The sequence below is a fragment of the Mytilus galloprovincialis genome, chromosome 4, assembly GCF_965363235.1.
Source record: "Mytilus galloprovincialis chromosome 4, xbMytGall1.hap1.1, whole genome shotgun sequence".
NCBI lineage: Eukaryota > Metazoa > Mollusca > Bivalvia > Mytilida > Mytilidae > Mytilus > Mytilus galloprovincialis.
Genome location: NC_134841.1, coordinates 26,397,977 through 26,423,803, shown reverse-complemented (window position 1 = coordinate 26,423,803; position 25,827 = coordinate 26,397,977). Strand labels below are relative to the sequence as shown.

The 25,827-nt window shown below is 30.0% G+C and overlaps 1 protein-coding gene across 2 annotated transcripts in view; it reads left to right on the top strand.

Moving 5' to 3' along the window:
* The first annotated feature begins 1,014 nt into the window (after window positions 1-1,014).
* Window positions 1,015-25,827, top strand: part of LOC143071717 (neuronal acetylcholine receptor subunit alpha-2-like) — a 41,681-nt gene continuing 16,868 nt past the window's right edge. Inside the window, exon 1 of one of the 2 annotated variants that reach the window (XM_076246216.1) lies at window positions 1,015-1,730. In XM_076246216.1, the coding sequence (XP_076102331.1) occupies window positions 1,548-1,730 (183 nt within the window). In that variant the 5' untranslated portion in view covers window positions 1,015-1,547. Of the gene's footprint in view, window positions 1,731-1,812; window positions 1,919-25,827 lie in introns of those variants that run through there. The other variant, XM_076246217.1, reaches the window with a different exon arrangement.

Sequence of the window (25,827 nt, the reverse complement as noted above, 5' to 3'; positions counted from 1 at the left end):
AATTTAAAGATTTTAAAATCACTCTGGTTCTCTTAATGATAATGTATTGTTTATCAAAAATGTTGTGTCTAATACCGGTATTTGGTAGTCGCTTAAGTAACAGCTTGTCTAGATCCGGTTTTTTTTATGAATACTTGTTATATATCTAATTTGACGATGAAAGTCCCTTTACTGTGGGAAAAAATTCTGAACATTTTCAAAATCGAAAAGGAGTTTATATTCACCTAACAAAAGAAAAAAATAAGAGTTTGAAGCTGACTTGACACACGCATACCCGAGTTAGCGCGCGATATGTAAATAATTGCCTGTTATCTTACGGTTAAGTTTCAACATGGATTTTTACTCTGGAATGAGAAATCGTTAAACTGTCACACACTCTAGCGACAATGAAAGTTTAAAGTAAATTGATTCAAGCTTTGCTGAGTTATTGCGCGATATGGGAACAGTTGTTTTAAAATCCAAAGGTTAATAGTTCCCGTAACGATGTAACGCAAAACATATTCTTTGTTTAATTAATTCGAAAAAAGGTATTAAAGCATTTAATTGCCTTTGTAACAATTGTGGACGCTAAGGAGACGGACAGACGGTCAACAGTATACCATCATACGTCCCGTCCCGTCTGTGAATCGGATGCAGTATAATATCATAAATACAGATACTTCTATACCATGTATACACCATATGTGAATAATAAGCTTTCGCAGGAGTATTCATCAGGAAATGTTAATTAATTAACCCAATGATCGGCAGGATCTACTATTAATTAATTCCAGTGATATTTAATTCTGTCTGCCAACATTTCAAATGCTCTCATTCTATTAAGTTTGTTTAGCAATGGCATTGACTTGATTGAACTTAACAACTAAAAAGAAACATGCTTTCTTATTTTCTTAAACAATTGCGAGATCGATACGGTTGTGAAAAGTGTTAATTTTAATGTATTATCACCTGTCTGTGATGTTTAACTTAGACATGTAATGGACAGCTATTAAGTAGCATGTTTAGAGAATGAGTTTTTGAAGTTATTTACATAATGTTGGTGTTCAAACGAAAAATGACGTTATCGGTCCTTATGTACTAAATATCAAAACTTGGGTTCAAATTATATGCTGACGGCATGTCGGATACCTCTTTATGATAAAAGATGCTGTTACCTTTTTTCTGATGTGATTGAGCTATTTAGATTAATTATTCGTGTTTTATCATGTTCTAACTGTGAAAAGTAGCTTTGATTGGGTGATTCGTTTTACTATACATTGAACAGTTGGACACGTCAAATAGTGCAAGGAATTTAATGGAAATTCATCGTTGTCGTCAACTAATGGATATTTTTCAATTAAAAGTATATTAAATCAATATATGATATACGAATTATAAAAGACAACCGATCCTCTAATGATGTATATTTTATTGTGGAAAGTTGAAAATTAATTCATATTTTTAATACATTGCATTTTCTACACTGATTCAAGGAACTCGGGGAAAATGTCACTTACTATTTGCCTGTATTGAACCAGGAATGAGTTATTACCTTAAAAGTTTAAGAAATGCCAGCGTTGGCTATTCTAATGTCATCTTTTTTCGTCATTTGTTTTGGACGAATCCCAGATGAGCAAAAGTTACTGGAAGTTTTGTTAAAAGACTACAACCCAGGTGCAAGACCCGTATTCAACGCTTCTCAAATATTGTTGGCTAAATTTGGATTAACACTCATTCAGATCTCAGACATGGTGAGTAAAATATTTTTTATTTTTATTTTTCAGTTTTGGGTTTACACCGTTCACAGCAACTGCCAGATGAACAGCGTTTATTGGAGTATATATTAGACCGTTATAATACTGCGTCCAGACCGGTTTATGATGCCTCCAAAAATGTCACTATCAGTTTCGGAATGACACTGATACAAATTGCTGATATGGTAGGAATATAAAATGGTTTTTACTTCAATGCACGTCAAATGAAAGCCTCAATTTTACAATACACTTAAAAGAATTACAATCGCAGTATTTATTCTTTCACAACGAGACACAATGAATACTTATTTATTTGTTTGAATGTTTTTTTTTTAATTTACCAGTTTACTGTTGCTTTTTTATTGAAAAAAACAAATTATGATTTATTTAAATTATATTTTCGCAACCATTAAAAACAATGGGAGAACAGGAATCTATTAGATCACCTTTCTTCCATTTCAATGTCTTCAGATATTAACCTAACTTCTGCACATGAAAGAACATAAAATGTATTAAATAAAGATAATTTTCATGTCTATTGAAAGCGTAAGCATATTAACTTCTGATGTTTAACATCTTAGCAGAACATTTCCATTATTTGACTAAGCATTGATGCTAAATATTATTTGGACGCAGAATGAAAAAGATTTGCTCAAAATTACTAAATATAATACAAACTATAGGGAAATTAACAGTTTGATATGTTGTGTGGAAATGATATTGATGAAGACTGTGTGCTGCACTATATATGTCCTTTATGGTTATATTTTTTGTCGTTAGGTTGCTGTATATTTGATGTATAAGTTTCATCTCCTTTGTAAACAAGGAGCACGTATTTTTTCCGAAAGATCAGAAAACAACTTTTTTTACCTTTTTTGACCGTCCATTTAAGATAGATAGTTTTAAAGCTCATGTACCTTGCATTTATTTTTCTTTACAACCAAAGGTTAGAAGAATTGAACATTCCATGTAGTTGACTAAAGAAAGCTCGCAATTTTCAAATTATAACAAGTTCAGTTGTAAAATGGTGTAGAAATTAGTTAAATTATATCCGTTCAAAAGTTTAGATCCAAGACAACATTTCCAAACAATTCCTTACACAATATTTAGGTTATGATTGATAATGGTTTAAATCACGAATGCAATCATACTTTTTCAAGGAATGATTGTCAGTGTTCTAAGCCAAAGCAGCATAAAAGGCTACTAAAGTATCTTGAGTCTATAAAAACGAAATGGTCGATATAGAATAAACATTGATAGTTCTGTTATGTACCTTTTGTGACTTCACTGATTTGTGAATAAAACAGGGTAATTTGGTAAGAAAGGAACTTTTAAAACTTGCAAAGCATTATTTCTTTGGTTTTAGAATAAAACATCTAGTACTTTAGTAGGAACGAAACATAAAACAGGATAGTTTGGTAGGAACGGAACATAAAACAGGGTAGTTCGGTGGGACGGAACATAAACAGGGTAGTTTGGTAGGAACGGAACATAAAACAGGGTAGTTTGGTTGGAAAGAAACATAAAACAGGGTAGTTTGGTAGAATACATACAGTTTATTATTACTAGTACAGCTAATGAGACATCTACAATGTATCTCCAATCTCCAAAGTCTAAATAATAAGGATGTGAACAGTTTCATGCAACTTAACAGCTTTCATTAATACACAAAACCAATACCGAACAGATAAAGCTATTGAATTCCCGGGTATGGAAAAGTTGCAACAATCAAAACCAGAAAACTAATGTCCTGGTTTATGCTTAAACTTTAAGCAAAAATAATTATGACAGAAAAAAATACTGGATTACAAGTTACTGGTTTGATATAGGTGCATACAAATGTAGTGGGGTTAAACATTTTTTTAAACTCTCAACCATCTCCCTAACCTGGGACCAGGTGTATTATGCTACAATAGAACAAGCATTACACTTTAAAGCTTTGCGCCTATAATGGTTGTCGGCGGTATAGCTTTTGATAGCAGCATGATATTGTCACCCACTCCACTTTTGGGACTAAAACATCGCCTGAAACAGTCACAAGATTTAATCAAATTAAAAAACCTGCCCAAAAATCGGCTGTCTAAAATTATCCTAGATGAAATTGTACCTGTTAAATGTAATGAATGGAAATATATCGAAAATATCGAAACTATTTTACAGACTGCGGGTCTTGACCATTATGCAAATGAAAACATAAACGTTAATATCTTTAATAAATTTATTTTACAGACTGCGGGTCTTGACCATTATGCAAATGAAAACATAAACGTTAACATCTTTAATAATTTTTTTTGGGAACGAAACGACCAATACTCAACTATGTAATATTTTAGGAAAGAGTAGCCTAAACTTATTCCAATCCTTTGTGGTTGTTAGTCGTAAGCAGCCGTATCTATCAAATGTTGACGACTTCCGCTCAATTGTTAAAAAATGTTGATTTTGTATTATTTATACATTCAGTTTATAAGATATTGTTCATCTTCAAGACTAAAGGTCATATCAGTGTATTTATTGGTATATATGAAAACACACTCAACCATAAATGAAAGGATTGCTTATCAATATTTCTTCAGGAATAATACATAAAATCAATATGAACAATTTGATAACATTTTATCAAAATTTATCAGAATCATCAACTCACGCCATGATCCACTTACATCATACGCTTTGTACTGCAACTCACCTTAACCAGAGGTTTCGAGCAGTAACTTCAAAGTATATTATACACTAAAGTACTTTGTGATTATTAGAATCATAATCCGAAATTCATTTCTCAGCTATGATTTCAATTGTGTACTTTTAATGACCGAAACAATAATTTTCTTTTTTACAAGAAGACTTTGTTTTAGTTAAACATGACGTCCGTGGTAAGTCCGGGTCAAATTTATTAAGGTCAGGTCAAACACATATGACGTCATAACTATGCGAAAATTGGTTAACACATTGAAATGAGCCTGATTGATACAGGCACGTGAAAGACCGATACATGTGGTAATTTTATGTAAGGGGTTGACTTGATTTTGAATTAAATGTTAGCTTCATAGCCACGTCTCCTTAAGACTGTGAGATGAAGGACAACAATATGAGTGATGTTATTATGTTCTGATTTTTCCATTTGCTCGTAAGATTTCCGGTAATGATTACATTCTCTTTATCCACTCTTTTCCATATATAAATGTGGTATTATTATATTTACTGCGACCGAAGTTTCATTAGATTTTAACTACAAAGTTCATTATTATTATTTCTATTGTTGTCAATGGTATCTTAATTCACAAGATGTCACAAATAGTACAATTTCCATTTTGACAAAACGGAAACATCATAAAAATGGCTGATAAAACCTTTATGCTCGTTTGATTAATTTGTCATTGGGTTTACAATAGATGCTGCAGAAGTTGTAATTATTAGTCCGTATGTTTTATCTGTTACTTGAATGAACTCCAATAATTGACGTTTGGCATTCGTTTTTCGAGACAACAGAAAAAATCCTTCTGATAATTCAGATTGACGATTTTTTGGTGACTGAATTGATTCTGTAATAAAAGAGTAATTTAAGAGGCACCAAGATTTAAAGCTATAATAATTAAATTGTATGAAAAGGATGAAAAATAACCATAGGCTCTATCAAAAAGTATATGTTGATAAAGACAGACAACCGATAGCTAAAAATGGCGAAAAACAACGGTTCTTAAAACCTCAAACAGAAAGCTAAAGAACGAGCCTCACGAACCTCAACAAGAACTAAGAATGAACTATATGTACGGAATTTACCATCAATCATCAGATAAAGTTATATATGACAACGCTTTCCAATATAACTTATGTTTCTTTTAATCTACGGAACCAATGACAGTCGCAATTTCATTATCTGATCTTTATCATCATCTCTTTGTAATTGTTGAAGCTTTTAAAAGTATTTGCAAAGGATTAATATAAACGTAAATTGACATATCCTGACAAATCCGTATCTTAATAGAATCTACAAATATAGATGAGTTAAACTTAATTAAGTAAGCTATGCTTATAACCACGTCATTTGGAACTGCTTGGTAATTTTGTCATTGGCAATCATACCACATTTGGCTTTGTTGGATAGTTTTCTCATTGGCAATCATACTATTATGGACTCTGTTGGATAGTTGTCTCATTGGCAATCATACTAAATTTGGACTTTGTTGGATAGTTGTCTCATTGGCAATCACACTATTATGGACTCTGTTGGATAGTTGGTTTATTGAATATAAAACCACATGTGGACTCTTTTGGATAGTTGTTTCATCGGCAACCAATCCATTTTTTTTTATAATGGACTTAATTAGTAAAATTTATTCTCAAATTTAAAGATTTATTTAGCATTTCACCAGTGATTATCCTTTCCTCTTCGTTGTTTTGTCAAAGATATATTGTTTGGACTTTGAGCTTGAAGAAATTTAACGATTCATGCAAATGATTAAGACAAGGTTTCTGTAGATAATATGTGGAAAACAAACAAACATTTCATTAAAAATAACTTAAGGGTATTAATAAAGTTTGAATGGCATCAACATACTTTCATAAATAGTGAAGATCATTCTATGATTTTTAGATTGAAACAGCAATAACCGCGTCGTTCCTTTTGTTTTTTTTTTTGTTTTTTTTTAAAGTATGTGCATAGATTTTGTGTCATGAATAAATACAGAAAATCTCAGACAATTTTTTTTATTTGAATTCATAATTTGTTTAAGATTCTTAGAGTCGATAAGAATAAAAAAAAGTGAATTCTAATTTATATAAATGACATTTTTAAATATGAGCCTGATGATTCAATCAAATAATAAATGCAAATTTAGCTTAAACTCAAGCAGAGTTGCGAAAACCTTTATAGCACTGACAAGTTATGCATTCATTAAAACCATAACTTAATCATAAATACATCCAAATGCGTTTATACATGCAGCTTTAGATTATGGCTTGTTTAGGTTTTTTTTTTAATTAAATGAGAAAAAAAACCCATATACTTTGGCTTTCTTAACAAAGTGTTTCATTTAAATTCCAAATGGAGGAAAGTATATATGAGATGAAATTCTTTGCCTCAAACTATTTCGGGTTTGTTTGAATACCATTCAAACATCGTTGTTCATGGCAGTCTGAGCATTTGTAGATTTACTTGATGTCAACTTCAATAATTGATCAAATGGTATTCTTTAATCATTCTAAATATGATAAAGATACTATTGCCTACTAATAAAACAAGAAATTGGTTCTAATTTATATTATGGTGTATGTTTTAGAACTTCAACTAACAGAAATATTAGTTCAAAAATATTTGGAACTAGATTGTGAATTTTTTCTCGTCATTTGAAATGCATAGATATTACTAGTATATGAAATGCGCTCTATGTACTTTACCACAAAGAGAAAAAGTTTGTAATATGGAGTCGTTTCAGATTTGTTGATTTAGATACGACTTGTAACATACTGAGATAGCAAATCTAATTAAAAGTCATCTTATCTTCAAATTAATCTTTTATTGCAAATATCTAACTTTGAGGAAGATAACTATCTATTGCGTTTATTTGAAAACAATGAAAACGGTAATGCATATTTATTTCATATATTGTATTGTATGTAAATTATAAGATAATTTCACTGATAATGAATGAGCATATGTTTCTGAAGAATTTACATCTTTATATTGAATTTATATAAAAAAGACAATTTCACAAATGAATCATAGAAGCAGCAGCAGAGGAATGGAAACATATTTGAAAATCGGTTTATTGCAATCAATATAGATAAGTAATGAAAGTATTATGCACGAAATGTTCATACGGGTACCACGATGTTTAATATTTGGAAAGTCCAATACAGAACAATTTAAGACCAAAACCAAGCTCAAACAGTTTAAACCATGTCCCGCAGACCAAAACGAAGTTCAAACAAAACTGTCTTAACCATATAAAGATGATGTGATGAAACGATGTTATGTTTATAAGAAAAGTGTAAATTTACAAAAAAACAGTTTTCAACTATTGACCGTTAAGTGAACTAGTATACGTCATACACTTCATTATACTAAGAGATAGATTTATAAGATCAACTTTGCTTGTTCTTGAATCCTATACATTTATTGCATGTGCTTTATATTTTTCTGTCATGATGTATCTGAATAAATATTGTTAAAACTAACATTTCATCAAAATTAAGAAAATAAGCAATGGAAACTAACGAGAGAAAAATCTTTGAATGGTATCATTTCATTTGTGAGACGCTTAATAGAAATTTGATCATTTATACCAAAAAACACATGAAGCGAAACTGATTTGATTAACGCTATGTGTCAAATTTACCACTTGCACTACAACTAACTGCTATCAGTATCATGTAATATACTATACATTGCACTTTCTCTTTAGCCATGGCGTTGTCACTTTAATTTTGATCTTTGAGTTGGAATGTCCCTCTTTTATGTAGATCTTTTAGCCTTTTATTGGTATCCCTTTTCTTTCATTTGACCAATGGAATATTATACAATTAGAATTATGATTAAATTACCTTATTCTGGTATTAATTGTAGTTTTGGATAATCGCGCTACAAAAATATTCACTTAAATAATCAATAAAGGTTTTGATTTGGTTAAGAATATTTAATCATTTCATGCAAATAACCATATCTATCCATTACCGTTTTGATTTGATTACAAACACTATTGTCCAATGCTAATTCACAGGTTCAATATCTTTAACGTTTGTCAGAGTTGACAAGACAGAACCTTGATCTGCACTTACCATTGTAAGTCAATGCAATGTGAAATTTACCATGGTGGGCCCACTTAATATTTCTTGCTGTAATATAAGGCATTATAGACAAATTATATAGAAAAGTGCATTATTAGCGCCCTCACGCCTCATTTCTTATCGTTTTTTTAAATTTAATTTTGAGAATAACATAAGATTAGCGTTGTTAACTTTGGAAAACTAAACATTAGTCTTAGATGCATGATTTCTTATTAGTTGTTAGTGGTTTTTATCTAGCTGTCAATTACTGCGAGTACTCTCATATCTGTAATTGATATATTTTTCTTATTGGGATATACAATTACCCGGCCACGTCCACTCTGTGTAGTATTTGTATTTGTATCCATCTGATGAGTTGAGCATTTTTCAACTGAATTTTATAGTTCGTTCTTATGTTGTACTGTTACACCACTGTCCAAGGTAAAGGGGAGGGTTGGGATTTCGCTAACATGTTTAACACCGCCACACTCTGTATTTATGTGTCTGTCCCAAGTCAGGAGCCTGTTATGCAGTGGTTGCTGTTCATTTTCATGTATATAAATAAGGTCGTTAATTTTTTCACGTTTGAATTGTTTTACATTGTCTCACTGGGCCTTTTATACATGACTATGCAGTATGGAATTTGCTCATTGTTGAAGGCCGTACGATGACTTATAGTTGTTAATGCTTGTGTCTCTTGTAGTTCTTTCATAAAAATTGGATTTAAGATTGTGTTTCCCAAAACGGATCTCGCTCTGTTTTGAGTTCAAGCGATTTCCTCATTTTTTATTTATCTTGAATTGTATTAGTTTTGAACATCGGTTTGGTGCTCTTATTTTACTAACTGTTAACGACAATACATTAAGACAGATTCAAATGCAATCAGATTGAACAAAATAAAACGAAAACGAAAAAACCTAAACAAACACAACACAAAAAGAGTGATTGGTTTGAATCTATTAAGCGGAGGTATAATAGCATATTTTATTGAATAAATTAGGAGTGAAATTTTCTGATGCAAACATGACATTTACATCAGCTAAATGAAGTTTACGGAATCTAAAGAACACAGTAGCTATTGAGTCGTTAAATTTGAAATGAACAACCAATTTAACCAACTCATTAATGCATGGTTAACTATATATTTTACACGTGACTAGTTTCTGAAGATTATCGGTTTTGATATTTTAATTGAAAGTCCTTTAACATGTATTTTGAATGTCAGATACAGAAAAACCAATCAATTATAGTTATAGTATCATTTAGAAGTGATGTTTTCGGATTCCAATAATTTTCCCAATGATTCGTCTTTAAAAAAGGCAAAAGAACTGAATGTTATCATAAATAATGAAGCAGTTTGGAGGATTATGATATGAAAATTTCATTGGACTAGTTCCCACATATCTTCGAGACATTTTTCATTTGGTTATGATAAACCAAATTTTTAAGGAGAATATAAAGTTCCATCTACTATTTTTTTAATCACCAAGGGTATTTTCGTACTGATGTTATCATTTGGCTGTCGTCTGGTTATTGGTATCGTTGGGTTGTTTACTACTTCACGTATCATACAAATCTTAAATATTTAACTATATACTAAAATATATTCAAAACCAAAAACTGCTTACTATTGCATTTAAATATCACGCCCAATTCACCAGGAATTTGACTGACACATATTTTAAAATTCACCAACAGTAACGATGATCTGAAAATTTGATCAGTTAGTGCCAATTATAGAGTGTTACCCATTGAAATCATCATTAAACATTTCATAAAGTTTCAATGGAGGACAAGATGCAATTTATTCAGTGAGCTACTGGGTTGATATTAAATCCACAAAACGATATGCACTATGCAATGAGCTACTAGGTAGAAATCACTTATATTTTATGCAACTGTCATACAAGTGAGAGGTTTGGTTAGCTATAAACCAGATTAATCCACCATTTTCTACACAAGAAAATGCTTGTTCCAAGTCAGGATTATGACAGTTGCTTGTTTCATGTGTTTAAGCTTTTGATTTTGCCATCTGACTAGGAAGTTTCCGTTTTTAATTTTCCTCGTAGTTCGGTAGTTTTGTTATTGTACTTTCTCAACCGAGAGGGTCGTTTGACAACTAAAATATAGTTTCAACATTTCAATTGGGAACTTGCAAATGCAGAATATATAAATGATATGATATAACTGTTCTGGCGTTTCTTATACTGGGTTTCTTAAAAAAAGGTTGATGCTTACACTTTTAAAAGCTATTGTTTTTCGTTCAAGTCATCTCTTTGTTAAATTTTAAGGACGTTATTTTGATTGATTATGTAATGGAATATCCGTTACACAGATGACCATTGATATTTTCCTCTTGTTACAATTTATTTTATGTATCCTCTTATTTTGCATCACTGGTTGCGACGTATATTGACCTTACTTGTAAAGAGCAGCGCAATAGTTGTATATAATGAAACAGAAGCAGGTTACTTTTCCACAAGGCCTGTGTTCTCATCAAGTTATTGATGGGATGGGGTTAGCATTCTTATGACAGTTGTTGTCCATTCGTTTGATGTGTTTTATCAATAATTTTGACATTTGATTAAAGACCTTCAGTTTTGAATTTTCATCGGAGTTCAGTATTTTTGTGATTTTACTTATTATCATTATTTACTTTGTAGTTATTAGGGAATTTTCGATTGTCAGTTATTAATTTAAAGACTGTTTAACTCCTCCTTGCTTTACAATGTATTCTGACTGCATAAAAGAAAAGGAGAAAAACTGATGGACTGAAAAAATAATTCAAACAGATTTTCTGGCTATCAATTATTTTGGAATACAAAAGTAATATTTATTTTTTAATAAATTAATCTCTAAAATTGTAAAAATATTTAAGTCTATGCACCTCAATACACTCTTGTAAATCATTTTTTTTTAGATTGAATTATACCAATTTGTCCTTTATTACGAATATTGATTCTTGAAACTTCTGAATTGAAAAAAAAACAAGTGTTGGAAGAAGACAAATTCGATTTTGCAACAATGATAAATGATACTTATATATCAAATAACGATTAATTAGGTTCCTTTGATTGTATGTACAGAATGTAGTGTCATGTTATAGTAGTCCAGACAATTCGTTTATCTTAATACGGACACATTAATATCTACTTATTTGTCTTGCAGTAAAATAGATTATCGCACTCATTCTTTCTGGATCAATGGAAATCAAACTAACTCACGCTTTCATGGTACTTGTATATTTGTAATACAGTGTAACGTTTCTAATTTTGCGTTGTTCTCTTTTACGGTAATAAGAATATAAGTTGCTGAGTTTTAAAACAAAGTAATAAGTATGATTTTTTCTTTCAGTCTCACGATATTATAGAATATCATGTATAATGTGATTTTATTCCTTCTTTTTTTCATAAAATTAAGTATTTTGTTTTATTATTTCAATATAAGATATATAAATAATAATAAAAGTAAATTATTTTATTAAAGTGTCACGTATTGATTAACAGCTGAACAATATACAATTAAACATATACAATATTTAAAATAATCAACACCAAACCAAACAAATTGACTTATGAGACACTGATATAACGTTTGACTTTGTCAGCTTTTATAGACATCTTTGATATTCTAACTTCCTTTTTTGAATTAACATTGGATATTTTTGTTATACTATTTTATAAAAGATAATGAATAAACTTTGATTATGCAATATAATGATGTCTGGAAAGGCAACGCATGTTTTCGTACAAACCACTTCTATTGTGTAATAACTTTTAAGACGACAATATTTACATAGTGATTCCACTTTCTAAGCACACTAAAAGATTCAGTTTTCTATTTAGAATATTTGATGGAACGACACGAGAGCATTACTGCATTTATTAGTGTAAATTCCCAGACGTGATTTGCTTTGTTAAAAAGTTTTATTTCAGATTTCAAATTTGTAAAACTCTACAGATTACGTCAATAAAATCAATTAAAAAAATCTATTTTAACTGACAAGGAAGGTAATTACTCAATGTTACTCTATTCCCGCAAAATATTTATTGAGTTCATTATAATTCAACATTTACACGTTCAAATCACTCTGTTTAACATAATGTATCGTGTACTTTATGATTTTGAATTTCTTCACCTCTATTATAAATGAACGGATCATAACCATCAGTATCACCCACACCCAGAGAAAACAAAATCTAGGATTGAAACTGAATGATATCGTGTTTCTATCACCACCTGGGAAATATTTTAAAACTATTTCAGTTCTTATACATTATTGGCTTTCAAATGTTAGACCTTGAATGTTCTTGATCATGTTGATGAAGATAAATCCATAGAAAGCACTCCGGACGCACACAATTTATGAAATGTTGTTTTCCTTTGAATCTAATTTGTTGAAACATTGCTACTTTTGATATGGTATTGATTAATATAAATAAGAAGATATGGTATAATTGCCAATGATACAACTCACAATGTTTAGAAAACATTTGAAATAATATATGTCATAGTAATACCTTCATCACAGGTCCTTGGCTCACACTGAAAAGCAAGATATAAAGGGTCCAAAAATGACGATTGAAAATCAACAAAAACAGTACAACCTTTTTTCATGTTTATTTTAACAAGTTGATAAATTACTGAATGAAAAAAATATTTATTGTCTCATGAACATACACTCCTTATCATTTCTTTACCAATAATGAACTTATAGTCCTGGTACCTTTGATAACTACTCGGTCGATGTCACTGCTGGTGGACGTTTCGTTTCCGAGGGTATCACCAGCTCTGTAGTCAGCACTTCGGTGTTGACATAAATATCAATTATGTGATAATTTTTATAAATTTTCTGTTTACAAAACTTTGTATTTTTTTTTAAAACTAAGGATTTTCTTATCCCAGGCACAAATTACTTTAGTCGTATTTAGCACAACTTTCTGGAATTGTGGGTCTTCAATGCTCTTCAGATTTATACTATTTGGCTTTATGACTATTTTGAACTGAGCGTCACTGACGAGTCTTATGTAGAAAAAAACGAACAAAAACGCGCGTCTGGTGTATTAAATCATAATCCTGGTACCTTTGATAACTGTTAATGAGTTAACAAAGAGGATAATAAAACTGCAAAGGTCCTAAGTATTTGGATATCAAATTAAGAATAAAAATTAGGACTATTTTCATATAATCTTCTACACATGTCTATTCTATAAAAGCGACAAAAAAATTTTATAATTCATTTCAGTTTTTAAAAAGGAGTAAATAGATAAAGATGTATAAATTGTATGTGCATATTGGATTCGGTAATAAAAAATATAAGGATTTCAGTAAATAAGGAGTTTATTCCTTTTCTGTAATTTGTTCGTTTGATAGTTTTACAGACCTTAAAGGTGGATAAATGTGTTAATGAAGAATTAAAGACCAGATTTTTACATTCCGATTTCTTTCCTTTTTCAGAGGATGGTTTGGCTTATTATTACTTGTTTGTGTTATTGGTATGTAAATAAAACATTTACAAAACTCGCATTCGTACTTTAAATGTTTCGAAGACATTTTATTTGTTCTCTCTTAATTTCCACGTTTAGACTTCCTTTTTGTTTGTAGAATTACAATTGTACATATCTTTGATGCTGATATCTTTCTATCTGATATACATGAAGATATAGTCTCTGATGTATTGACAATAAATTATAATATTTCTATTTGATAATGGCTATGGATTTTTTTATTGTTTAAAATCATGGTCGATTTCCTTTGAAACATTTCAAAATTTAAAGTATATTTGCTAAATCAGCATATTTTATGTAATAAAATCATCATGCAGATCAACACCCATATACGCTATGCAACTTGTGATTCTTTTGAAGATTCCTGCCATTCATTTTTATGCATTGCTCTAGGTATTGCGAATAAAGGCACAATTAGAAAAACACTGAACTATGAGCAAATTCAAAACGGAAAGTCCCTAATAAAATGGCAAAATCAAAAGCACAAACACTAACTTGGTACTGCAAGCATTTTCTTAAATTTTCGAAAATGGTGTTTAAGTATAATGCTGTTCAATAGTCAAAATTTTGATGACAAACTTAAACCGAGGGAAATGCATTAACTATATGAAGAAAACCATTTTAAGAAAAAATGATAAGTTGAACCCTTGTCGTGCATATGGCAATGTTGAAATGCAATGGTAGATTTGGATGAATTATTGCATTTTTCAACAATGATGATGATACTTTCCTTTGTAAACGTTTATTCATATTATGGTTTGCAGAAATAAATTAATGGCCTAATTCCTTTAACGTGTTAATATAACCACGGCACCGACGACCCTGTTGCTGGACATTTCGCCACTGATTGTATTTCAATTCCTGTAATCGGTAGTCATACATGCTAAAATGGAATCTCGTTAATGCTGTCATTTTCCATAGATGTTGCAATTATCTGAAACACTAAAGGTTTCTTCCTCATGTAAACATGACTTTTATTTCAACTTCTTAAGTTAATACTGTTCTTTATTGCTTTAGTTTTCAAACGATTTTGGCTTGTTCTCCTAATATAAACGTTTACTAGACGCATACGCATGTCTTGCGAATCAAATTATAAATCTATATTTTTTTTGGCGCGAATATTTTCATTTCAAAGCCTTGGTTTTGTTGGTTAGACTTGATATTCTTGAAATTCTGACCCAATTACATACTTTTAACGATTTAAGAATATACATGTGAAACCCTGTTTGCTTTGAATTGTTTAAATGCCTACACATGACAAGCAACACTGGTTGTAGGAACCTTCTTGCCCTTCCGGATATTTTAAGCTCATCCATGTCTTTTTGGTTGTCAAAGTTTAATTTTCTGTTTAGCTTTGTATGGTCTGTTCTGTTACCTTTTTGTCTTTTCTACAGTTGATTTCAGTGTTTTATTGTTTGATAGTTTTTGTTTACCTTACATGATGTTTTCATACGTTTTGAACAAGTATAATTAACGTCGTTTAATATCATTCCAGGTTCTGTTTTGGAAGCTTTTTTCTGACTTTATTATTTTTATAAATTTTATATTCATGAACGTTAACCTTCTTTGTTTTGTTATACGTATATGCAAATATTTCTATTTTGATTCACTTTGAAGCAATATCGTATTCGCTTCTAAACTACCATTATCAAATAGATGTGGATACTCCACTGCCTTTCATATTATTTATACCAAAAAATTACGTAAGTATAACGAATTGGAAAAAGTATTATAAACTACAATCCAATGAAATGAATTGATTTATTTTCTGCATTTCTATTTAAATTTGTAAAAACGAAGAATTAAATCAATAAAAAACCTGATCTACAATTGTAAGCATGCTTCCTGTAGTAAGAATACAATATCATTGAAGAAACGATATAGATATGATCGATAACAATTACATGAAACGGTAGCTTAAAGATTAAACAATGCTTGTATATGAAGAAAACCATGATGTGGGGTAAACGTCAGTGAGATAGCAACGCAACGATAGAAATAACCGAAGGACATCTATATTTAGTTGCTTCTTATCCTATATGCAACACTTTAAATCAATAGTTCTACAAGACCCTAGTATCAGTCAACATTCTTGATCGAATATCCTCTTTCCGACGGTACCGGCTTTAGTGCATGCATAGATATATATGTAATATCTACTTTAAATACAATGGTAAGACATCACTGATAACAAACGATATATTAGGCAAAGAAATTCTTTGTATGCGTTATAGCAGAATCATTTAATCTATTCGTTTGATGTGTTTGATCTTTTGATTTTGCGATTTGATAAGGGACTTTCCTCTTTGAATTTTAATCGGAGTTCAGTAATTTTGTGATTTTACCTTTTATTACTGGTCATCGATTTATTTCGCAAACAACCTAAAACTTGTATTACATTAAAACTGAATATGTATAGGGTACATCTGTTGTTCATTGACTTTAATTAACCTTGTAAAACAAGACTATATACTCTGCAAATATTTTGAAAGGATAAAAGTTATCGGAAAGAGATAATGACTGATATTCAGTAGTATGCCTAAGGTGAAAGAAATTTCAGGCATGTTATTAATTTCCTTGATATACCTACCATGAAGGGAACTGTTACTGACATGTGTGTTTTATCTATCAGCCAAACGATTGCCATCGATAATCATTCAATCAAATGGACAAAAGAAACATGTTCCTCAAGTTTGAAAATCTAAGAACTATTAGACAAATAGGCGTCAATGGTTTGTGTAGACTACTTGTATTCAATGGAGTACATATTTCGCTTTAATTTTTAGAATTAAATATATTGTCGAGTTATACTTTTTAAAAGACACTAAAATAATACTGATAATTATAATCATCATATGTTGTCAATGATTTTTCTCTTATAAAAGTTAAGGATTACCACTTCATATTTAAAGTGGCACTAGCTGCCAAATTCTTGTTCACCGATTTGACTCCAATTCTCTTATTTTATTATTCCAAACAATCAAAAATATAAAATAAACAATTAACAGGACATGGTCTCAATATGATGCAGCTTTGTTCCGTGTGAATTTTAGCCAAGATGCCATCTAATTAACTATGGAGTTGACCTTCTATGACCATTTAAGCGATGTAAACATAAACATAGATGTAAATAGATTAAGTAACTCGTGCAATTGGATTTTTATAGGTCTGGTAACTTTTGTATTATAGATTAAAAATTTATGTTTATTGTCGTTTTTACTTTTATAAGAATTTTTTTTGTGGATCGAGGCAGTCAATCAAACAATTTACCTTTTTTTTACTTTTAATGTGTACATTCTTTTCCTTTAAATAGCTGTACATGGCAAATACATGCGTTATTCTATCTCTTTCTACGGGGTTAAATTGGAGTTCACATGAATACGAATTTAAAGAGGTCGAATTATTCACTTGCAAGTGAATAATTCATTATCAATGTTTATTAGCTTAATTTGAAAAAATGAACTATTTCAGCTGTTAAAAGCAAATTATTATTTCACTTTTTCACTTTCATTAATGATTGAACAAAACAAAATTATACTTTAGATTTATTATACATCTCGTAGCTAGTGCCCCTTTAATGACAACGACTAGTTTTTACTTTAAAAAATACTTTCCTCGGAGTTCTGTAATTTTGTAATTATACTTTTTCTTGCGTTGATGAAACCATTTCGTTGAGCATTCCGACACATCACATAAAAAAGTATGTAAACAACTATGATTTGTGAAGACATTTTTTATATGACAAACATTGGTGTATTTACCCATTTACCTTTTCCAATTGTTCTTATCGGTGTGTTTTTTTTTTCTAAAAGAAGAACAAGGTTTAATTATATGTCATCACAAATTACTTAATTGCAATAAATATTTTCCATAATTCACCACCCCTCTGCCCCACCCCAACTTTTGAATCATATTCAACTGATGAACGCAGACTTGTGTTTTTTTTCTGGGAGTTATGCAAACATTTTTGTTTTACTTGCAAATTTTCTATAATAATTGAGGTTAATATTCGTTATGTTTGATTCCATTATTCTATCATCAAACCATAACAATGGTCAATACTTTTGCCAATATATTGGAAATTTATTTTTGAAAGCCCTATTAATTAAATTTACTGCAGAAAGATAAAAGTTGCAACATACGACCAAAAGACTGATTGAAATAAGATATTACATAAGTTTGATTTCAATACTACATTTATCATTTATACAATGTAACACACTTTTTTTAGAACTCCGTGCATTCTGTCATTACTTTCATCAAATTGTTTTATTATTTTAGATGTTCAGCGAATCTAAAATAATCAAATCTGTACAGGAAACGTTAGAACATAATAAAACATCGGTATCATGATAACATCTATATTACCATTGCACAAAATTGCCACATCCCTTTTCGACAAGAAACTTACGTCATATTAAGATAAGGTTATTAATGACAGTTACCCAAATTATCAAATAATAATTTATTGCTTTTCAGACATTCTTATATTAGTTTACTTTGATTTAATTCATAATAGCGGAGTAGGTAACATTGTCGGCAATATGTTTATCCCTTGTATTTTTTTTATAAAGAAATGTAATACTTTTCTTTTGCTGGAGGTTACTAACATTATTCAGATTAAAATGTTCTTCTGCTATTGTTTGTTTTCAGAGATAGACATATATCGCTACGTGTAACTTAAACTAGCTTATTGACGAAAAGATATACTTGTTGTCTCTTTGACACATTCCACGTTTCCATTCCCAATTTAAGTCAACAAAAAATGTCAATGAGGAAAACAACCTCCAAAATAACCACTTTTAGAGGTTTTACAAAGTAAGTGTTTTGTTATAATTTTTTGTCTTGTTTTCGTCACCATCATCATTTTAACAGTAATGATACCTGTCTCAAAGGGGTGATCAATTTATGTGATTCAATATAATTTAAGTCTAAGTAAAGCTCAGATCATCCAAAAGTGCTGAGAAATATCCACTTTTACACTCTATGTTAGTCTTTTCCTGTAGTAAATACTAATCTGATATTGTACTGCAGTTGTTTGTAAATTTGCTTTGCCATTAAAACATTCTTAGAAGAATTCATAAAGAAAAAACTTTATTTATTTTTAAATCGGACTTTCTATCACAGCATTACTTTGTCCAAAGTTAAAAGCGTAAGTGCAAAGCTACAACTTTACACAAATGAGATGCAGATAATGCTTTTAATAGTTTGTTTTGAAATAAGATCCACTCTGCCAAAACCCTGACTGAAAGCTCACAGTTCAACACTAGGACACGTTATCTTTTGTTATTAAAATTAACAAAAGTTATTAGAATATTACTGAAACAACTTAGTAAATATATATAATCTTTACACAATATATCTGGATATGATCAATATTAGAACGTAATTTGCATTATCAAAATTTACCTAAATGCACGGATTATTACAAGTACACGATATTAATAAAGAAAGTCAACGCTCTGCTACTTGCTTGAGAGTTAATATTTTACGGCACTCCACGAGGCATGAACTTATCAATGATAATAGTCTTAGACAAATCCAGTCACTGACTTGTATTTTGTCTTTCAAATTAATTACAGTCGATTAAAATGTTTGATAAAAACAAACGAAAGTCGATTTAATTTCCAACCATAGATTTTAAAATCGATTACAATTATTGATCAATATATAGTTGGCACGAATAAACTCAAATACGAAATTTAAGCAGGCATAAATTAGTAAACACAAATAAAGGGAACTTTATAAAGTCTTTATGGCATCTGTATTAACATACCTCGAATTTCAACAAACTTACCTTTAAGTAGACGTTCAGAAATGGTAAAAATGCGAATAAAAATAAATTGTGCTGATTAAAAAATCTGTTATCAACAATTTCATCAAATGTGAATCCTTTATCTTGCAATACATAAGACAAATTGATGTGCTAGTATAATGCATTGAAGATATATTTATCTTTCAATCAGAATAAAACTTATGTGATACATTAAATTTAAGCATGTATGAACAATTTGATGAATTCTAAAGGACTTCAAAGAATATTTTACTATTGTCAACATAATGTGATCGTAGGTTTGAACAGTCTGAAACATTCTACATATGAAAACACCTGTACCAAGTCAGGAATATGACAGTTGTTGTCCATTTGTTTGATGTGTTTGAGCTTTTGATTTTGCCATCTGATTAGGGACTTTACTTTTTGAATTTTCCTCGGAGTTAAGTATTTTTGTGATTTGAATTTTTCCTGCGCTTCTCTGATATTTTCCTTTTAAAATGATATTGCATAATATCAATCTTCTATAACTCATGGATATTTAAGCAGATTAATATACTTACTACCAAAAAGTAAAATAACAAAACACCGAACTCCGAGGGAATTCTAAAAAGCAGAAGATGTTTAACAGTGTAAGAGAGATGTGGTATGATTGCCAATGAGACAATTATCTACCAGAGTTCAAATGAAGTTGATGCGAGTAATTATATGTAATCGTAAGGGTTTTAACGATAAGAAAATCCCATAGTATCTAGTTTGCTATAAAAAAAAACCATGAAAAGTGTGGAATAATTCAAACAAGAAAAATAAAGCCATAATTTATTATAACAAAATAATTTACGTAGTTCTTTACAATGGACATTTTCGTCATTTGCTCTCTAGTGGATACATGTTTTTTGTAGTTGTATCATTGGTAATCTTATCACATCTCATCCTTTTTCATATGTAAAACCTAAGTGGGAAATATAAGACGTGTTGTTACTATTAAGCCGAACGTACATATAAACAAATAAATACGCTAATTCAAAAAGTAAATCAGGACGTTCTGATTTGCATTCAATGTGCCAATTTTCTTCAGAAATATGTCATTAAAAACATAGCAATGTTATCATAAGAAAATTACACTCAATAGGATTGTTTACGGTAGATAAATATGTAATTATATCTACCCATTGATGAAAGCACAACACATCTGGTGTTGTTTTAGACCTGCTGTTAGTATTTACACTTATTAGATTAATACAGGTGGAAAATATTTTCTAATAAGAAAAAAATCTACGTTGATAGATGCCTCACAGTTTAAAGATTACAATACATAATGAGACAATTCCTATAAATGCGCTATTAATCATTTTTCATTCTCCTGATAACTTTGATTATGAATAAAAATTCTACAAAACATTTAATGCTGACACAGAACAACCGTTATAGACACTTAATTAATTTGTTTTATGTTGTTTTTGAAGTAATACTGAAAATAAACATACTTTATGAGTCTCAAAACTCTTTTTTAGATTGACAAAAAACCGATAAGGCGCGTCATTTCTCATCCGAGTCGGAAAAAATATCTCAACAACGTTTATTAGCAATTAAGGAATTTATTGCTGCTATTCTTCGTGATATCGTTTAAATTTATCTTTTATTAAACACAATAAGAAACCATATGTATATGTTAGTGGCAATAAGTGAAATTAGGTATTAAGCTTAAATCATAGGCAATAAGCTAACGCCTAGGCAGTAAGTCTATTGCCTAAATGATGTTAGGCATTAGTCTTAAATCCTAGGATTAAAGCTTTAATCCTGAAAATGTGTGCAGGCATTAAGCTTAATGCCTAAAATATAAATGCGAGTAAATAAAAGACATTTATTTAAATAAAAATATATTTGTTACATTATAACATTATGAGAACTGGGGCCTGTTTATTGAAACTATCCTTAGATCGGTTCTACAAGATATTCTTAGGACAAAAATTAGAATAAAGTTGGGACCGACTTACAACATGTCTCAGCATGCACATCGAAGCTATCTGGTGATTAATTTAGCTAGGAGGTCCTAACCGTTGTCCTAAGTATTGACGTAAAAGAAAAAAGCAAATGCAAAATTGAAATACTATATCCAATTTAACCAACAACTATAATTCAAAAACCGATTCATTATTATAGGATTAAACACATTTTTTCTAGAGGTTATTGATGTGTAAACCGGGGCGATTAACTCACAAACTGAATAAAAGTCCGAAGGACTTTTATGTTGAGTTTGTGAGTAAGAGCCCCGGTTTACACATCAATAACCTCTAGAAAAAATGTGTTTAATCCTTATAATTCTTCAGCCAAACATTTGTAATATCTAATAAACATTTTTTGTTTTATGATGGCTACTATATATATTACCATCAAAAGCACAATGGCAAGTCGTAACTAAGGAGTACGCCGCCATCTTGACTTTCTAAAAACCATAAATGTCAGATAAATACAACGGAATCTTAAATAAAATAGCACCTACCTCAAAAACTTCATTTTAATTAAATGTTATTCGAATTTGAAGCGTACACGTAACGAAATAATCTTTCCCTTGAAAATTTCCATTCGTATGACGTCGTGTTTTGCCATGACGTAAATTCGCCAAATCCTACATGAAATTTCGCGGAATTTTATTAAATTTTATTTCTATACATTTTCAAAGCTTAGTGAATTAAATTTAGTTCCTTTTTTTTGTTATATATGCACTAGAATAGTCACAACTGTTATGCAATTGTTTTTAAACCTCAAATTGCTGAAAATACTGGGATCACTGCAAGCTTGTGTATCGCGCATGAATAGATTACAAAAGTAATTTCGGAAACATGGTTTATCGAAGTATAAACTTAGAGAAAAATTCTAATTGACCAATCCATTTCAAGTATTTATAGATATGCAAATCATATAAGAATTATTAGAAAATAATTATAAGTTGTAAATTCAATATGAAAACTTGATAGAAATTGTGTTCAAATCCTTTTGTTATCACAAGTTTTGGATCTTTTTATCTTTCTTTATCTTATCCAAAATGTTGTGAGCAAAAAACATATCTTAATTTTGTCTACTTTTGATCAGTTCAAACCAGCTCGACTAGTGAAGTGTACAAATTTTCAAATTAATATTATAAATATTCTATAGAATCTCTCCCCCCCCCCCATTTTATTTTTTGTAATACCTCAACATATGAAAAAAGTATGAGTTAATTCTGTTTTTAAACTTTTCAAATTACTAAATAAACTTACTTTTGAAGATCTGTCAAATGAATGTATATTTATACATGCATTATAAGATATATAATTAAGAAACGACTTTAAATCAAGAATAAATAGGCGTTAGCTTATTGCCTAGGATTTAAGCTTAATGCCTAATTTCACTTATTGCCGCTAGCATATACATACACATTTATGTACACGTTTCATCTAGATGAAGATGTCGTTTTCTTTCATTTGGTTGCTGATCCCTTGTTTCCTTGTTCTTTATAATTCCTGAATTTACAATGCTATTCTACTAACTGAATGTTATACAATATTAGAAGAATCAGTTTCACCCAAAATGCTTCATTTTATACTACAAATCATGCGCCACTTGTTTGCATTATACCTGGTATCATTTGCAGCAAAAACAGAACTATTCATTGCAATTTAACAACACCTTACAAATGAACTTTGATGTTCTCTTGGATAGCATCTTTATAACATGCCATTCGAAGGAATTTGCGCATTAACGTCCATGTGCCGGTTTAATGAAGATATGATAGAAATCCTTTTATCACACAAATATACTGGCTGTTTGTATATTTGACGGCAGTACATTCTGGTGATTTACTGTTTAACTTCATCTCCATTTCCTTCCATGGTTTGTACGACAATAATCCTGGGTATTCTTTATTTTACTGCATTTAAGGTATAGTAATTCATATAAAATAATATGGTATATGGAATACCCAGATTAATTGACCACAATCCTTGTGCGACAGTTGTGATATATCATATATATATATCAGGTACGCCAAATAACCGATATGCATATTTATCAAAAAATTAATATCTACTTGAGTACTTTATAGATTAGTTAATATTCTAGCAAATTATGGAACATTAAAACAAGTACTTATTGAAATATCTGAGAATACTGTTGAATACAGCAGAATTGGAAGTATAAGGTTATACAAGCGTTTATTCATGTAAGCAGTACATTCCTGTTTTGATCGGATATCTATTATCTCTACATAGTATTACCCCAGACGTTTAAACTATTTAAAAATACGAATGGTCTTAAAAAGAAAGGCAACATATATGATAACCGATCCGCGAGGGACATTACGAGACTACTGTTCAGAGTTGTTCAAAATTGATTAAGTGCAGCCTGAAAAGACTGATTCAATATGTGTTTGACAAGTAATGTACAGAGATGAAGAAATTTATATCTAGGTCAGACAAAAAAAAACTTAAAAGAATTTCAGAAAAGTACAAGAAGATGTGGTATTGGCGAATAACGATTACGATTTTTATTGTATTTTTAAAATGATGTTCAACGTATTGTCACAAAAGAAATATGTCAATAATAGTATTGGCACATAAGGACTGCAGCCATTTAGTTTTTAATATGATATATCAAAAACCACATTCAGCATACTTTAGGGCAAGAATTTTAAGTTGAAAAATATCTTTTGTTTTGGAACAACATAGTAACAATTATCGGTGAATGAAGTTGCACGAAACTCAAGAGACACAATTTAAGTGAATGAATGGTCTTTGTAATGATGTCTTTGTTAAATAACATTTAATTTAATAAATAACATATAATTGTCTGCTCTGTTTATTTCATGTTTGTTTGTGATGCTTACACACAATTCACCTCGATTTCCTTCTTCTTCTAGCAAATAATGGTACGTTAAATCAAATAATTAATGGAATACTGGGAATATTTATAATAGTAATAATAATAATAAGATCTTTATTTAAAGAGAGTAACTCATTTGGATTAAACCAATTTTCATTAAGACTTTCCATACAATGTTAACAATATGAATAAAACATAATTAATCTACTATTACACACATGTAAACAATAAACGTATATAAGGTAATATAACAACAACAACAAAAACACCTATGGTATACATTGTGGCTTAACTTATAAATTTAATACTTTAAAAAATAAGATGACTTGTAAGAGTTTTTGAATGCAGATATACTTTTTGATTTTTTAATTTCACTGGACAGTGAATTCCACACTTTTGGACATATTGTTGCATAAAGCAGAATTTGGATTATAAGGTTGTGTTGTTCAACTAAATACTTTACTGCTTGATATATATAGCGTTTATTCATGTAATCAGTGCATTCCTGTTTTGATTGGATATCTGTCATCTCTACACAATATCAACCTACAAGAGTAAAACATAAACGGTACCATTTTTTCTGAACCAGATACGCATTTCGACAATACATGTCTCTTCAGTGATGCTCGTGGCCAACGATAAAAGATATTTAAAAATATTTCCGAATAAGAAAGGCAACATAAATGATACATGAGAGACCCCGAGTGAACATTGTTCGGAGTTGTTCAAAATTGAATCAGAGTAGCTTGAAAAGACTGGTTCAAAATGTCTGACAATTAATGTACGGAAATGAAAAACTTATATCTAGGTCAGACACAAAAAACTAAAAAGAATTTCATAAAAGTACAGAGAGTTGAGATGCTGACGAATACCGATGTCGACAGTACTAGTATTTAAAGATGTTCAATGTAGGTTATGCTTTTTGACACTAATAAAATATGTCAATTATGGCATTGCCACAAAAGGATTGTAGTCAGTTACTGTATCTAATGATATATCAAAAACCACATTCAACATTTTGAGGGCAAGAATTTTAACTTGAATTGAAAAATAACTTTTGTCTTTTTTTTTTTTTAGAACAACAGAGTAACGATTATCAATGAATGAATTTGCATGAATGTTGTTTTTGTTGAATAACATTTAATTAAATGAATAACAAATAATTGTCTGCTTAGTTTATTTCATATTTGGT